Source organism: Sprattus sprattus, assembly GCF_963457725.1.
Source record: "Sprattus sprattus genome assembly, chromosome: 19".
Classification (NCBI taxonomy): domain Eukaryota; kingdom Metazoa; phylum Chordata; class Actinopteri; order Clupeiformes; family Clupeidae; genus Sprattus; species Sprattus sprattus.
In genome coordinates this window covers 14,485,556-14,500,991 of record NC_137917.1, presented here as the reverse complement: position 1 = coordinate 14,500,991, position 15,436 = coordinate 14,485,556, and the positions used below count along the sequence as shown (strand labels likewise).

The 15,436-nt window shown below is 44.3% G+C and overlaps 1 protein-coding gene across 2 annotated transcripts in view; it reads left to right on the top strand.

The window, feature by feature from the left end:
* Window positions 1–15,436, top strand: part of ptprub (protein tyrosine phosphatase receptor type Ub) — a gene marked incomplete at both ends in the record, with an annotated part of 213,314 nt that overhangs the window by 158,303 nt on the left and 39,575 nt on the right. For both annotated transcript variants that reach the window (XM_080857651.1, XM_080857650.1), the window contains 2 exons: window positions 7,922–7,958; window positions 13,207–13,345. In XM_080857651.1, coding sequence (XP_080713777.1) covers window positions 7,922–7,958; window positions 13,207–13,345 — 176 coding nt within the window. The remainder of the gene's footprint in view (window positions 1–7,921; window positions 7,959–13,206; window positions 13,346–15,436) is intronic.

Here is a 15,436-nt window from a genome sequence, read left to right as displayed (position 1 = left end):
GTTTTTTACCCAGAAAGGGTGTACTTCAGCAGTCAAAGATACTTAAATCTGATGGGATTTAACTGCTTAGATAATAAAACCTTTTACTTTGTCTTTTACCTATTTAAACAAGATATAAATGGGTTCTTTAGGTTTTTTATTCCAAAAAACTGAACCCCAGGCCAGCTCAGGGAGTGCGAGATGCAAAAGCAGCCTGCTTGGTAGTGATTAAGGCCATAAAGTAGGCTACAGTGCTGAAGAAAAGCATTTTAAGCACACTGGAATGGGGCTTTTAAGTCATTAGGTTAATCGTTACCTTTCCTCACCTGCAGCAGTTAGAGCTGTCCATCACTCGCATGAGCTGCTGAAACCTGCTGTGATGGCAAGCTGTACATCACAGGCACATAGTCACATAACAGATTGCATTATATTGTAAAGACTTTGGCAAAATATGAGTAGCATTATTTATACCTAGTATGAATAACAGCCATCGCCTGAATTTGTCTCTCTTGTTCCCGTCCTTACTCTCTGATAGGGAAATATGAAACTTTGACTTTAATCAAGTATGCATGTGTGTTGATCATATGCCTTTGTTTGCTAAAACATGACTCTTCTGTTGCTGTATATCTTTGATTCTGAATTGCTGAAGGTTCTAACTCTGTGTATGTGCTTAAAATTGCACCTTCTGTGTGTGTGTGTGTAAGCAAGGACTGATGAGAAGAACTAGTAGACCTTTTTTTCTTTACTCTCAGTCTCTTCTCAAACATACCATAACACACTCTCTTGGGTGTTTAAAGATTCAAAGCAGATAGTTTCACATAGCATACTATAAGTGTGCACTCTTCCCCCTACTTGTTTGCCCAGCAGGCTCAGTCTAAGTGCAAAGAAACTCATGGTGCATACTATGCTCTGGCTTAATTAGCATGATGGGCTACGCTCACGCCGTTACGCTAAGCCCATGAACATGCATACCAAGCCCCCAAGTGCTCAGGTGTGGATAACGAGACAAGCCCCCTCGATCTACGGCCATTCTGTGATGTTCATTTAAATGCAATCTCCACACTCCCAACCCCCCCCCCCCCCCTTGTTGTCTCCAACGCCTTTCCCAATCCTGGACGCCAGAAGAATGCCAGACAATAACTTAGCAGAGAGTATGGCTCATTAAGCTGGCTGTGTCAGTGCCAGGCTGTCTGTAGCTGAAGGAGCTGAGCTTACCTCTGGGCTTTTGGCAGTGCCTAGTGACAGTGCATTTATCTTTCACTTTGTGTGTGGTGAAGGGGAAGAGGAAGGTGTAGTGGCATGGTGTGGGTTAGGGGGAAGCTAGAGCTGCCTTGGGTTGCATGACGGCCATTTTGTGGCTGCAGAGATGGTGAGTGGTGAGCCTGCAGATAGATGTACCACAAGCTGCTAAATCTGAGATCACATGGAGTTACTTTGGGAGACAAAAGCTCAATAGTACGTCTCTCCTCCTCCTGTCGTCTCCCCCCTCGCTCTCATCTCTCACTTTCATCTCCTTCTCATTTTCATCTCGCTTTCATCACGACAGTCCTGTTTACATTCCTCCGTAGTGTTCTGTATTGTTTTTACTTCCATTCCTTTGTTTCTCTCTCTCTCTCTCTCTCTCTTTCTCTCTCTTTCTGTCATCTCCCTCTCTCTCTCTCTTTCTTTCTCATCTCTCTCTTCCTCCCACTCTTCTCTTCTAATCACTTTCTCTCTCTCTTTTTAATTCCCTATTCTCTGTCCAAAGTTCAGGCGAGTTCAAGCTCATTAAAACCCTCGCACCCGGAGCTCACACTTCAACACACACACACACACACACACATCAGCATTTATAGCTAAGCAGCACGCTAAACTCACAGCAGAGCAGCTCTTCTCACTCTGACATGACGAACATGAGCAGCACTGTAGAGGAGTGTGCTGGAACCCTTGCATACTGTAGCATGGCATGGCATAGCTGGCATGGCCCAGTATTCAGCTGTAAATGGGCACAGGTGTGGGCGCACTGGAAAAGCTAATTGACAGTTTATGCAATCAGTGAGGAGTGTCAGGAAAGAGAGAGAGAGAGGAGGGAGGGATGTTATAGGCTGAGCATCGTGGCGCTATAATTAGGCTCGTTCCTGATGGACACATTTTAAGCATGCAGATGGGTCTTAGGTTTGACTTATTTATTTATTTCTGTCTCAGCCATTGTCAAGTCTCCCCTTAGACTTAGCTCCACGTTAGCTGCAGATTGTCCGTAGCGTTCGCCTGCTAAATCCAACCGCTGAAAGTCAGGGGAAGTTTAACTCACTTGGTTTGCTTTGACAACATTGTAGAAATTGCAGACATTACAGTACAAATTCGTTTTTTCAATTACTGACAGACTGAATGAAATTGTTAGCTTGAAAACTACTGCTCAGATGAATCTGAATAGCCTGAAGGTGAACACTGACCTTTTCAGTGCTGCCACCACTTTATTCACTACCAATTTATGGTTTGCCCCTAACTAACCGTCCCATTGGATTTCAACCATATTTGGATGCATTTGGGTGTTAATTGTGTATCAACTCCACAGCGGTGTTGCCAAAATATGACTCTTTAGTGCTGTTCAGTCCACTGGTCAAACTGTAAACGAAGGCTTGAAAATTATGTTAATGTGTGTGTGTGTGTGTGTGTGTGTGTGTGTGTGTGTGTGTGTGTGTGTGTGTGTGTGTGTGTGTGTCTGTCGTCAGGTCACTTGGCAGTTCAACTGGATGGGATTAGGCTTTGCTGTTTGCTGTTTGCTGTGTGTGGCGTGTTGTGTGTTGTGTGTCGTGTGTTGTGTGTTGTGTGTTGTGTGTTGTTGCTGGCAGAGAGCCAGTCTTGCTGGGCCTTGGCACCTGGGGCGATGCCGCCTGCCGCTCCCTCTGCCCCATCCTCTTTGGTGGCGCAGTCTGAATGCCAGCCCTCGGTGGCACACACCCAGTCCTAATGCCAGCTCAGCCTACCAGGTCTGTGCCCAATATCCCAGTAGCTTGTGTGACCAAGCCAAGCACGCTCATTTGTAAAAGGCCCTAATTGGCCCCAAAGAATTTAGTAAACATGGGTCGAGGAGGATGTGAAATGGTGCCTCTGCCTCATCAGCTTCACTCACTGCAGCAAGCCTTGTGGGGGTCTCAAATGTTTTTGTAAAGCTACTAAACCTATACAGTTCTATTTTTAGACCTGGCATATGAGACCTGTTTTCCCCTGATTGCTTACACACAATAACCGGTTACCTCAGCTATAAAAACTATAGCTTTGCCTCAGTTCTCAAAAGATATGCACTTTTCTCATAACTGTAATTTTCAAATTGTGTGAACATTATGCTCATTTAATTAAACATGTCATCAATACAGTACATTCAAGGCATCACCATCTGAGCTCGATGAGCACACCTTTTTCATGGGGGAAACACCACAGAATTATTTACACATCAATTAGCATTGCATAATCAATAAATAAGACACGTTGGTGGGCCATTATGCTTTGGAACAATAGATCCTACAATGTAAAAAAGGCAAGACATCAGAGGGGTGGTGGAGTACGATTAGCACAAAGAGGATGAGGAAGAGAAAGACCACAATATCAAAGTTTTCAATGTAAATAGCATTGCTGTAGCTGTGGTGTTTTGGACAAAATTCTATTTGTGAAAGTGCTCTAATTGTGTACGTATGAATTCAGTGAATTGTAACCAGTTTGGTCAAATTGCTGTATGAAATGAGCTTTAACACTGTAACTGCAAAAGGTATTAGCCTGACAAAGACAGGAGTGTGTTATATTTATCACACTAGTGTGTGAGAAGTGATTGAAAAGGTTTAAATACTGTATATGAATAGTTTGTGTGACATTTGAGACAAAAGTTAGATTTTGAAAAGGGATCATTGAGTTTTGAATAGAGTATTTTATTTGGCAGGAGATATGAGGTGTTTTGCATTTTGCGTGTCCAGTTTTGTGAGTTCTGTGTAGAATTTTGGAATACTGAGACCTAGTGTTATAAACGAGTGTAAGCAATTGTACAATGTTTATGCCCTCCTTATATTCACTGTGACGTTGCAAAGTTTTTTTTTAATGATGTTGTTTTGAATGTCTTTAGACAGTGTTCCTGTGATGCTAATCTGTATGCTGAAATAATTTAGATCGCCTTCAAATTACCAATTTCAGAAAAAAGAAGTGAAGTGATTTTAGAAGTGTTTTAAAATGAGTAAGAGACAGTCTCGTAGTATGTGTGTTGACTGCTTGAGTGTGTTGTCAGAGAGCAAAGTTTGTACCGATGTGGGTTCAGTTTTAAGAAATTGTGTGCAGTTTTGAGAAAATGGTGAGTTCTTTCAGAAAGGTCTGTTTCAGTGTCTTTGCAGTGGGGAAAGGCATAATGATTATGATTATGGGCAATTCAGTGTTCTTACATAGGTAGTTGGCGAAATGGTTCATTTCATCACATTTTAGAGAGCAGAAAGTGCTCTCTAAAACGTGGAAACAAAAGAAGGTCACCTTAAGAATGCTCGAATTGTTCTTAATAGCACATTGATGTGGACAAGAGTCCTTAAAAGGATTCTGTAAGTTCACTGAAGAGCCTGCCATAGCATTAATGTATTTTCTTCAGAAGTTTCTCTGTTAGCCTGGGTCTTTACCCACTTAGATGATCAGGTTAGCTTAGGTAGTCTTGGATTGGGCCACTGTAGTGACTGGACTCGGCCCAGGCAAGAGGAATGGACAGGTGTGTTATCAAAGCTCTGGAATAATCTCAGATCACAATAGCCAAAAGTTCCAGAATCAGTCTCCGGACTCCAAAAGGTGAATGGTTAAGGATCAATCAGCCCTAGAAGTAGGTGCATCCTCAGTGGGGTCTGAGAGTGTGACTGCTGAGGCTCCACTCACACTGGCACAGTGCAGCAGACAGGTGACTCCTTGCTAAATAGCCATCCTATTTTTGGCATCGTTTTCACCTAGAGTATGAACTCGATAGGACCAGCGAGTGGGTTTCACAGCACCCAGGATGGATCCTGTTTAACCCTGGCATCTGTTCTGTGAACAGCCCTCACAGTGGTTTCTGAAAACTGTGCTTCATGTGTCGGTTTCATTTCTTTTTATGTACGACTGAATTTCATTTTATGTCCGAGCCAAGTCTTTATAAAGTCTGATGGCTGATGAGGAAAGGGATCCGCACCATATGTTGGCAATGATTCTTGACAATTAGCTGTTACTTCAGTGTTACGCCCTGTCAAGCCTCGTGATAATTGCTTTTATTGATACATCTGAAGAGATTCTTGAAAGATTGTTGACTCTGGCCCATATGAGTATGCATGCACAATCATGAGCATGAAAACACACACGCATAATGCCTACACATATGTGCGCATTCTCTCTCTCTCTCTCTCTCTCTCTCTCTCTCTCTCTCTCTTAAAATCTAAATGCATTCAGAAATATGTGCCTCTAGTAAATAGATTGTAGGATTTTAAATGAAAATGCATTCAGAGATATGCGCTCAAGTAAATAGATTGTTATAAGTCTCATTTTAAATCCCTTTATATCTTACCCTCTCTCTCCAGTTCATCTTCCCCATCTCCTTCCCTTCTCTCTTTTCCTCCCAGCCCCACCCTACCTCTATGGCTTTCTTTCCCACCTTGTACTTCCTCTCTCTCCGTCTCCCTCTCTTTCATTCCCTCTCTCTCTCTCTCTCTCTCTCTCTCTGTCTCTCTTTCTGTGTACCTCTATCTCTCTCTCACTCTTTGACTGTCTCCCTCTCTCCACAGGGATTGGGTTTCTATCCAACTTTTTAATGTGAATTTTGACTATTCGGATAGGAAAGCCTGGGTGGAAACGCTTGAAATTAGCATAAGATCTTTTAAGTCAAAGAAGAAAAGCATAAGCTAGAAGGGAGTATATTAACTCCCAATTCATAGGTATATTGTGACTAAGCTTGATGGAAACGAGTTTATTTGCATTAAATCGCATTTGTTGCAATTTAATTAAGTGTTTCCGGTAAAGCCAACCTAAAGTTTTGGACCCACAGCTATTATCAACTCCTCCCTTAATAGTAGAGTAGAGTGTCCATTTTTAATTTGCGTAACATCACAGATGCAACAACAAAAACATGCACCGACAGCACAGTCTCAGCACCCTGCTCCCCCATCTCCCCCTCATTTTGTCATCCGTCATAAGCGGAACGCGCACCCAAATAGGTTCCCAAATAGGCTCCTCCGGTTACACATGCTGCTCCGTGATTCATGAGTGCAGCCCGGGCTGGCCTGACAGATCTCCCTCCTGCAGGAGTCTGGCATGACCGTCACCGCAGAGTTGATTGAGTTTGAGTAAGACACACTAAGCTGTGGCAGCAGCCTTCGGCTGATCAAAGGGGTGCCAGGCTCTGTGGGCTGATAGTCGCACTGGTGTGTCGGCGTGTGCTGCACAGAATTGCGTGTCAGGCTCGCTAGGGGGGATGTTTGTGTGTGTGTGTGTGTGTTTGTGTGTATGTGTGTGTGTGTGTGTGTGTGTGTGTGTGTGTGTGTGTGTGTGTATTTGTGTATGAAATTGTGTTGGTAAATGTGTGTCTATGTTTGGGTATGTGTATGTGTTCAAAAATGTGCGTGCGTATGTGTGTGCGTGCGTATGTGTGTGCGTGTGTCTGTGTGTGTGCGTATGTGTGTGGATTTTAGCATGTGCAATCAGGGGTGGCATTCATCAGTCATTCCTCTCCCTGTGCCCGTGTGTACGGCTTATATAGGATTCATGTCCTATGCCTGCTTCTCAACCATGCCTGCTGGAGGTGATAAAATGGACACCGTCTTTAAGCTGGGAATGGCCTTGGTGAAATGCCTTCGTGTTACAGAAAGGACTTGTGTGTGTATGTGTGTGAAGTCTTTTAATATGTGTGTGTGTTTGTCAGGTTTATGCTATATTTAGGTGAAGGATTTATATGGGTACGTGAATATAAGTGTGCAGGTATTTGCGTGTGTCCGTGCATTTGACCTTGAATGTCCCTGACAGTGGATTCTGCAGGGAATCTTTTGTTAAAGGCTGGGTTTGCGAGGAAAGTCTGCTTGCAATGGCTTTTCAATTAAAAAAAAAAGTCAATTTAGCTGCAGATAGAGTGAGGGCCTCTCTCTCTTTTACGGATGGGTAGATTTGCATAATTGTTCTATAATTCCTGAATTACCATCTGTAAATCTTCATTTGATAATGCATCCCGTCATTGAAGCGACAGGCCAGAACTGGATTATGGTCTGGTATGTCATCAGACTCATCTGACAGAGGTCCTTTTCATTACACCCACAGAAGTCATATCCAAATTAATTCCTATTTGGTATCTGTGTGCTATTGGACTGGGGGGGGGGGGGCGGGGGGGCACACTCTCTCTCTCCATTTCAGTTCTTTCACTCTTTATCTTTGTCTTTTTCCAAGTGGTCCTGGCTTCAGTCTTGTTTTTTTATTATTGTGAGCTGCTTTTTATTATAACAGCAATTAAGATACCCTTGGTATTATAATGTTCCTGGTATTCGCTTCAGTTACATCCACATTCTTGGGTGTTAATAGTAGTTGTGGGGAGGTAGAAAGCATTTTTTTTTCAGGGCTATTGTGATTTGTTTTCTACAAGCATGACTCATCATATTGATATATGATTGCAAAAACTATGTATTTTTCTTTTACTGTTATCTACGTATGTTGCTATAGTTTAATATTGCCTTCAGACCTAACATTTGTCATAAAGTGTTTTACAGACTTGAAAGCTTGTGTGTGTGTCTGTGTGTGTGTGTGTGTGTGTGTGTGTGTGTGTGTGTGTATGTGTGTGTGTGTGTGTGTGTTTGTGCGCGCCTCTGTTGTCTCAGCTCTATATAACTTGCTGACCTTTCCACCGTGTAATCTCATGTTCTGCCACATTGTTCCCCTTGTCATCATCCGTAAAATCTCTTTCTAATCTCTCTCTCGCTCTGTCTTTCCCTTGTAGGATACCAGGATCAACTGTGTCCGCATTGCCCGCAAAGGTAACACTGACCTCTGAGCTCTCTCTTTCTCACACACACAAACACATACACCCTCAGCCCCTTCCCCAGCTATATTCCTTCTCTGCTTTACTGTGCCTAAACATACACCCATGCCCTGAAGGCCAATAGCAGGAGCGAGCGTCCATGGATGTCCTATCAAACTCCCAGGAGTCTGTTCAACAGAAGCCCCAGTGCAGACAGGCACGGGTGAACGGCTAATCCACATATCTGAGCCCTGCCTGGACCACAAGCCCCTCTCGAGCTCTGCTCTCCCCCCGGATACGATGACCCGGCACACAAATACGTCCCTTTTTCTTTTTCTTTTATGTTGTTTTTTCCCCCCCCCTCTCTCAGCCGTGGGAGGTGATCGGTATCTCTGATGACAACTTGGAGCTCTTCTTGGCTTTGAGCTTTGTGGAGAGAGGGGAGAGGTCAGGCTTTCATCATGTTGGTATTTTTCTGAGGGGAGAGCGTGCCAAATCAAAGCTGCTGTTCGAGAGGGGGGCTCCTCCAGTCAGACAGGGGCCAGTGGAGTGAGCAGGACATGATGAGATGTTTCAGAGATCAGCCTCCAACCGTCCGGGCCAAACAAGGGCCATCCACATCAAACCAGCACTGACGGAGCCACCTGTGCCCATCAATAAGAGTCCTCCATCCACTTCACCTGAGCTCACCCCATATCTGCCTCTCTCTCACTCTGTTCCTATCTCACTGTCTCTCTCTCCCTCTCTTTCTCACTTACTCTATCTCTCCCTCTCTTCCTCTATCTCTCGCTCTCACTCTCTCTCTCTCTCACTCTTTCTCTCACTCTCTTCATACCTCTCTCTCTTCTTCTCTTTCTCTCTCTCTCTCTCTTCTGCTCTCTCTGTCTTTCTCTCCCACTTCCTTTCTCACTCACTCTCTCCCTCTCTTTCTTTTTTCTTTCTTTCATTCATTCTTTCTTTCTTCCTAACCTCTCTCCCCGTCATCCTCTCTGTCTACCTCATCTCTCTCCACCCCTGTGATCTCTGTCATTTAAAATCTCTCACTCTTTCTCTCTCTCTCTTACACACACACACACACACACACACACACACACACACACACACACACACACACACACACACACACACACACTCTCCCTCCCTCCTTACCTTCCTCATTCTCTCAATCTCTGTTGCTCAAACACAAAGGAAGTCATAGGGCATGAAATGTGAAATGTGATCCGGATGACAGTTGAGGCCCCTCTTTCCTTTGATTGAGCGAGCTCAGATCCCTCATCTGGGAAACGAAGCATGTACGGAGCCTGTGCCCTGCCAGTGTGGGTGCACTGAGTTGCCACAGTGTGCTGTTGCATGCGCCCAGGGAAAGGCCTTGATTTGGGCTAGAATAGTCAAATAGATGAGCTTCTCTCAAGCAGAACGCCCCCAGCAAAAAAAAAAAAAGTTGTGAGCAGCAACCATTTTAGGGAGGCTGTCTCTCCTTGTCTTTCCCCTCCTCGCTCAGTGCACAGAACTCATTTTGGGCCTGATTAATCGCCCACTCGCTTAAAATGGAGTCTCATGCTGCTTCTGTCCTCCCTTCCTCTCTCTTCTCTTCTCTCTCTCTCTCTCTCTCTCTCTCTCTCTGTCTCTGTGTCCTGCTTTCCTTTTCGGTCTCTCCCTGTGTCTCTTTGTGTCCTTTTCTCTTTTTTAACATTTCTTTTTTTAATGTGTCTCCTTTTCTCTCTGTCTGTCTCTCTTACTTATCCTCAGTATATTCCGCTTTCTTTCTCGCTCAGAACCGTTTTTTCTCCCGTTACTCCCTGTCACTGTCCACTCTCCACTTTCAGATCCATGTGTTTGTGTGTCCTGACTGGAAGGGCTGTAAAAGCTATAAAGAAAGAAAGCAAGAAGTAGCATTACGGGTTTAATGTCAAGGATGTTAAGGGAAAGGCCAGAAGAATCAGCTAAGGGAAATTAATGTAATATGACTGGTAAATAAACACAAGGAAATTGATTAACAAAACAAAAATGGAAAAAGGACAAATGGATACAATACTGACAGTCTTCCACCCATATTCTAAATAATACCAAAGCTGCTGTACAATATAGCAGAGTGCTTATCGTCCACTGACCTCTTTCAGAAAAAGGAATAGCATGAAAAGGGCTTTGGTTAAGGTAGACATGTTTGCTTTTACATTTCAGCCTCCAGATGATAGTCCAATTAACGCTCCATTTTCACACAACAATAGACTCCATTTTTTTTTTATACCAGCTTTCATTGGCAGGCCTTAAACCAGTATTCCTTTTAATTCTGGGCTGAATTTCATGCCTATGTTTGGCATAATTGATATTCCAGAGACGGTGATAATATCTGTCTGAGCCGTGGAACGGTTTAATGAAAATTTTGAACCTTACCTGTCAGTGCTTACGTCGTTCACATCTTTCATTGAAGCAAAAGAACATATAAATAAATAAATAAATACTGCGTTTGTCTGCCCTCTCTGTAGAAATGATTTGTGCTTATGAAGATTAGGACTGCACTTAGAATGCTGTGTGCTCTGCCAAAGCCTTTGAAGTCTTTTTGAGAAGTTTCATTTCGAGGAAGTACTGAATGTGAATAGACAGAGGGGACCTTGAGGGCTGCATTTATCGAGTAAACTTCAAGTGAAAGTTGTGGTGTGTAGAATGTGTGTGTAGTATATGGTATATAGTGTGTGTGTGTGTGTGTGTGTGTGTGTGTGTGTGTGTGTGTGTGTGTGTGTGTGTGTGTGTGTGTGTGTGTGTGTTGAGAGAGTGTGTGTGAGAGAGAGAGAGAGAGAGAGAGAGAGAGAGAGAGAGAGAGAGAGTGATCATAAACCTATAAATTGTTTGAAAAAGTTAGTCCAACATTTTTGCATATAGAAGAAGTAATATACATAGGCATAGGCAAGGTACACCAATGGAGAGTACAGCACCAAGCCAATTGTTTTTGTGTATTGGGACACATTGATAGAGAATTAGCCCCGCTATATGGCTGAGTGTTCCACTGGTGACATCATTTTGTACCCAAATTAACTTTGACAGTACTGCAATGTGACTTAATTTAGTGCAGGTTGCAATATATCGAACAGTGACTGAAATTTTACCTCAATACATTTGTAATTTGTCTCCATATACTTAAATATAAAATAAACAGCCATCCAATGATAAACATGTGATTACATGTCATATGCAGGTAGATGGTAAGACATGCATGGCCCTGATATAAGTCATTTGTGGTTAGTCTGGTCCCAGTGAGATCATATATGGAAAGTTTATTTGTTTATTCACCCCATATCAATCTCCAGCATTGTGCTGGCTCTCTGTCTGCACTTCTTCAGATATGCGGTGACTGACTTTAAAATCAGTGAATTAATGCCCTGGGTTATTTGTAGATGGGGGGCGGAGGGGGGGGGGGAGGGGGTTGTGAAGCTTTCTCTCTCTCTCTCTCTCTCTCTCTCTCTCTGTCTCTCTCTCCTCCTTCTCTCTCTCTTTCACCTCCTTCCATCTTGCCCCAGATCCATTCTTCCCTCACCCCTCTCCCTCTATTTTTAGCTGTGGCCTTCTGCATCGCCCCGATCCGGGCCCATTTCCCCAGGCCAGCGCTGACTTTTCTCCTCCTGCGCAGGAGGAATAGCGAGGCCGAACTCTGCATTTCAGGCCATGCCAGTCCCCCCGACACACACACACTCACATGCACACACAGACACACACAAACACACACACACAGACACACACACACACACGCAGCCCAAAGCCCGGAGCCCAGAGCCCTCAGCTCAGAGCTTTCGAACCTCCATAAAGTGGATCAGAGGCCTCCGGTGACGAGACAAAGGAGCCCACCTCCCCGGGCACATTTGCATAAGTGTAGGGCATCGTGCAATGGGCTAGAATAAGCAGCAGTTACTGTAATAAGCAGAGTACTGATTCCAGTCTTCTACAGAGTCACCCGGGTACCTGGAGATTGTGATTCAAACTCAGTTTGGCTGCATCGAGGTGAAACAACAATAGGAGAAGATGGTAATGCGTGTCATGTGGCTTTTGTTGTTTGTCTGTCATTGCCTGGAGTTTTTGTTTTTCCGTGATATGCAAGTGATCATGGTAGGTCCCTTGCTAAGGGATCATGTGTAGTCAGCCAGGCAGTATCGGAAAATAAATCCTGACAAGAAAGTGGACCCCGATGTGCATTGCACCTCCGAACATTGGAAGGGCCCGTTCAAATCAAAGGATTTTTCTCCGCTTTGCATCAAGGCCACGTTTTTGGTCCCCCTGCCAATACTAGCATCTGGAGAGAAGACGTCATCCATTGACTTGAGTTATTCACCAGCAGTCTTCAGGGGTGGGTTCCTCCCTTCCATGGAAGAGAGCAGGTAGAAGGGCAACGAAAGCACAGATGCAGAGGAGTTTCCTCCACACAGCTCCACGTTGCTTTGCTGGAAAAAGGCTAAGTGATGTGGACCTCTTGCATGACCACACTCACCTTCTACCCCGCCCAGTGTCTAATGAATATTACACACACAGAGACACACACACACACATGCAGACACACACACACACACACACACACACACTCACCCATACATTCCAACAATAGTGTAGAATATATAAGGGAATAACATGTGAAAGATGGTGTGAATAAAAAAACTACACAAAAGTATATATTGAGACATAAAGGCCCTCAATAACTTTTTGACTTTCTCCAATGGCTACCCCTTCCATTGCATCTGGCTTTTATAAAGCTTGCAGCTTTGAACCTTCTCTTCATACATTTCTCAGCGGCCTGTGTCTGCCTCTGGCTTCGTCCCGACTCTCCCTTCTACTCTCCCTCTCCTAGCTTTCCATTCTCTTTAGCTCTGCATCATAGGTCTCTTCACTTCAGCCCTGGGTTTGTTTACATGTGTTTGCTCCTTGGCTGTCATTCTGAGAATCTCAGCACATTTTTGTTGTTGTTGTGGTTGTGGTGGTGTTTATGTCTTTATTCTCTGTCTCCCTTCAAATGTATCTTTCTGCTACTCTCTCTTTCTCTCTCACTCCCTCTCTGTGTATCGGTCTCTCTATCTTTCTCTGACTTTCTCTTACTCCCTCTGTAGGTCTCTCACTCACTCTTTGTTCTCTCACTCTTTCTTTTTTCTTTGTATCTGCTTGTCTCTCATACAGTTTCTTTATGTTATCTCATGTCAGTTTCTCTCTCTCTCTCTCTCTGTTTTTGTGTGTGTGTGTGTGTGTGTGTGTGTGTGTGTGTGTGTGTGTGTGTGTTTATTTAACAGCTGCGTGTAAAGACCACCGGCGGGCCCTGGAGGTGTCCCAGCACTCCGAGGAGATGGGCCTGATCCTGGGGGTGTGTGCCGGGGGCTTGGTGGTGCTCATCCTGCTGCTGGGCGCCATCATCATCATAATAAAGAAAGGGTGAGCTCCGACCACTCCCACTACCTTTTCCTATACGGCCAGAAAAGACATGGAGGCAACCTGTAACAGCAGACAGACAGACAGCTGTACATACATGCATGCAAACACACACACACACACACACACACACACACACACACACACACACACACACACACACACACACACACACACACACACACACACACACACACACACTTTCATACCTACATGAATACATTCATTCTTAAGCACAGCTCTCATAGTTGCTCCTGTTTCAGCTATCCAGAGTGACATTTGAGCTCTTAGCTTTATGCATCGACTGTTAATGTGGTTGTTACATTTCTTTATTGCATTCATCCATTTGGCAGACTCTTTTATCCAAAACAACTTACAATTAAGGAACAACAATTAGTCTGTAAGTCTGGAGACCTTGCGGTAAGCACTAAGTGCTAATTTTAGCCATTCTTACTGAAGAGAGTTCTCAGTAAATGAGTGTTGCAATGTTGGAGTGCTGGAGGTGTTAGGAACGAAGGATAATATAAAGTTTGAAGTCAACCGCTCTGAGTGCCTGTACCACACTCTGAAGCAGTCCACTTGTCTTGTTTTTTAATCACCATGTCTTTAACATTGGTGGCCAGGGCTGCTGTTCCCCCCTTCAGCGCTCTCTTCTCACTCACTCCACACCAGAGCGATGGCGGCGAGCTCTTTCATCTACGGAGATTATCTGAGTGTGAAATATTTCATTAAGAGAGGGATGCAATTCAATTACTTACCTAATTACGCTCGACGGGCTCTGGCGCGACCCATAAATGAGTGGATAATTGAGAGGAAAAAGGTGTGCTTTCGGAGGTAATTAACCCAGCCGTTCTCATGGGGTAGGGGGTTAGGGTGAGGGGGGGGGGGGTCTTCACCCACCCCAGTGACCATTAACAATGAGGGTGCCTGTGTGCCCGAGGGAACTCTGACCTTCACAACACACACCCTATAATGGAATCTCCATATCATCTGTTGAATGGGGTCTTAATGCCATCCCTGCTCTGCCAGGTCTAGATTTACAATAAAGATAACTGTTTGGGCAGTGTCTGGCTAATGTGTATGTAGAGAGATTGCTACAGTATAGATGACTGTTTGGGCAGTGTTTGGCTATTGTCTATGTAGAGAGATTGCTACAGTGTAGATGACTGTTTGGGCAGTGTTTGGCTATTGTCTATGTAGATATATTGGTACAGTATAGATTACTATTTTGGAAGTGTTTGGCTATTGTCTTTGTAGAGAGATGGCTACAGTATAGATGACTATTTTGGTAGTGTTTGGCTATTGTCTAATGCAGAGAGATTACTAGTGTAGATGACATGGGGCCATGAGCATATTTTATAACCGAAGCATTTATGAAGATCATGTGCAAATCATGTGCAGAATGTTGTGAGGGGGACATGAGTGGAGATGAGAGCACATTTCATTTTGTTACATTTTGTGGCTTTCTTGCCCTTGAACATGTGGGTCAAAAGGGATGTGGTTGTGTCATGTAAGGTTCAGTTATGTCACCAGTTCTGTTTGAGAGTTCAATTAGAGTGTGATTTCGAGACGGTCTGGCAGAGACGAGATCCAGAGTCCCCAATCTTCTGCTCAGCGATGCCACTCTCAATGGGGGAGCCTTCAGGCTCATCTCTCAGCAAATCTCCATTCGGCAGCCAGATTTGCAAAAGCCCAATCCTAACACAGCTCCAAATCAGGTGCTAATGGGATCCGATGATGTGTTTAATGTTAGGGATAGGATTTAGTGTGGTTAACACATGGAGGGCACTCCTGTAGTTTGGAGTGCTCCATAATAACACACACAAACATACACACACACACACACACACACACACACACACACACACACACACACACACACACACACACACACACACACACACACATTTACACTGCTAAGCCACTGGCTGCAAATCAGATGACTGTTCCTTCTTCTCTCCACGCTGGCTGGACTCCATAGGGCTCATGCATCAGAAAAAGGCAGTCTATTTGATTAGCGCCACACACCTCCTTCTGCTTGCTGTCGCTGGCTGTTCCAGTGTGCAGAGCGTGTGATGGCTTTGTGGCACACCG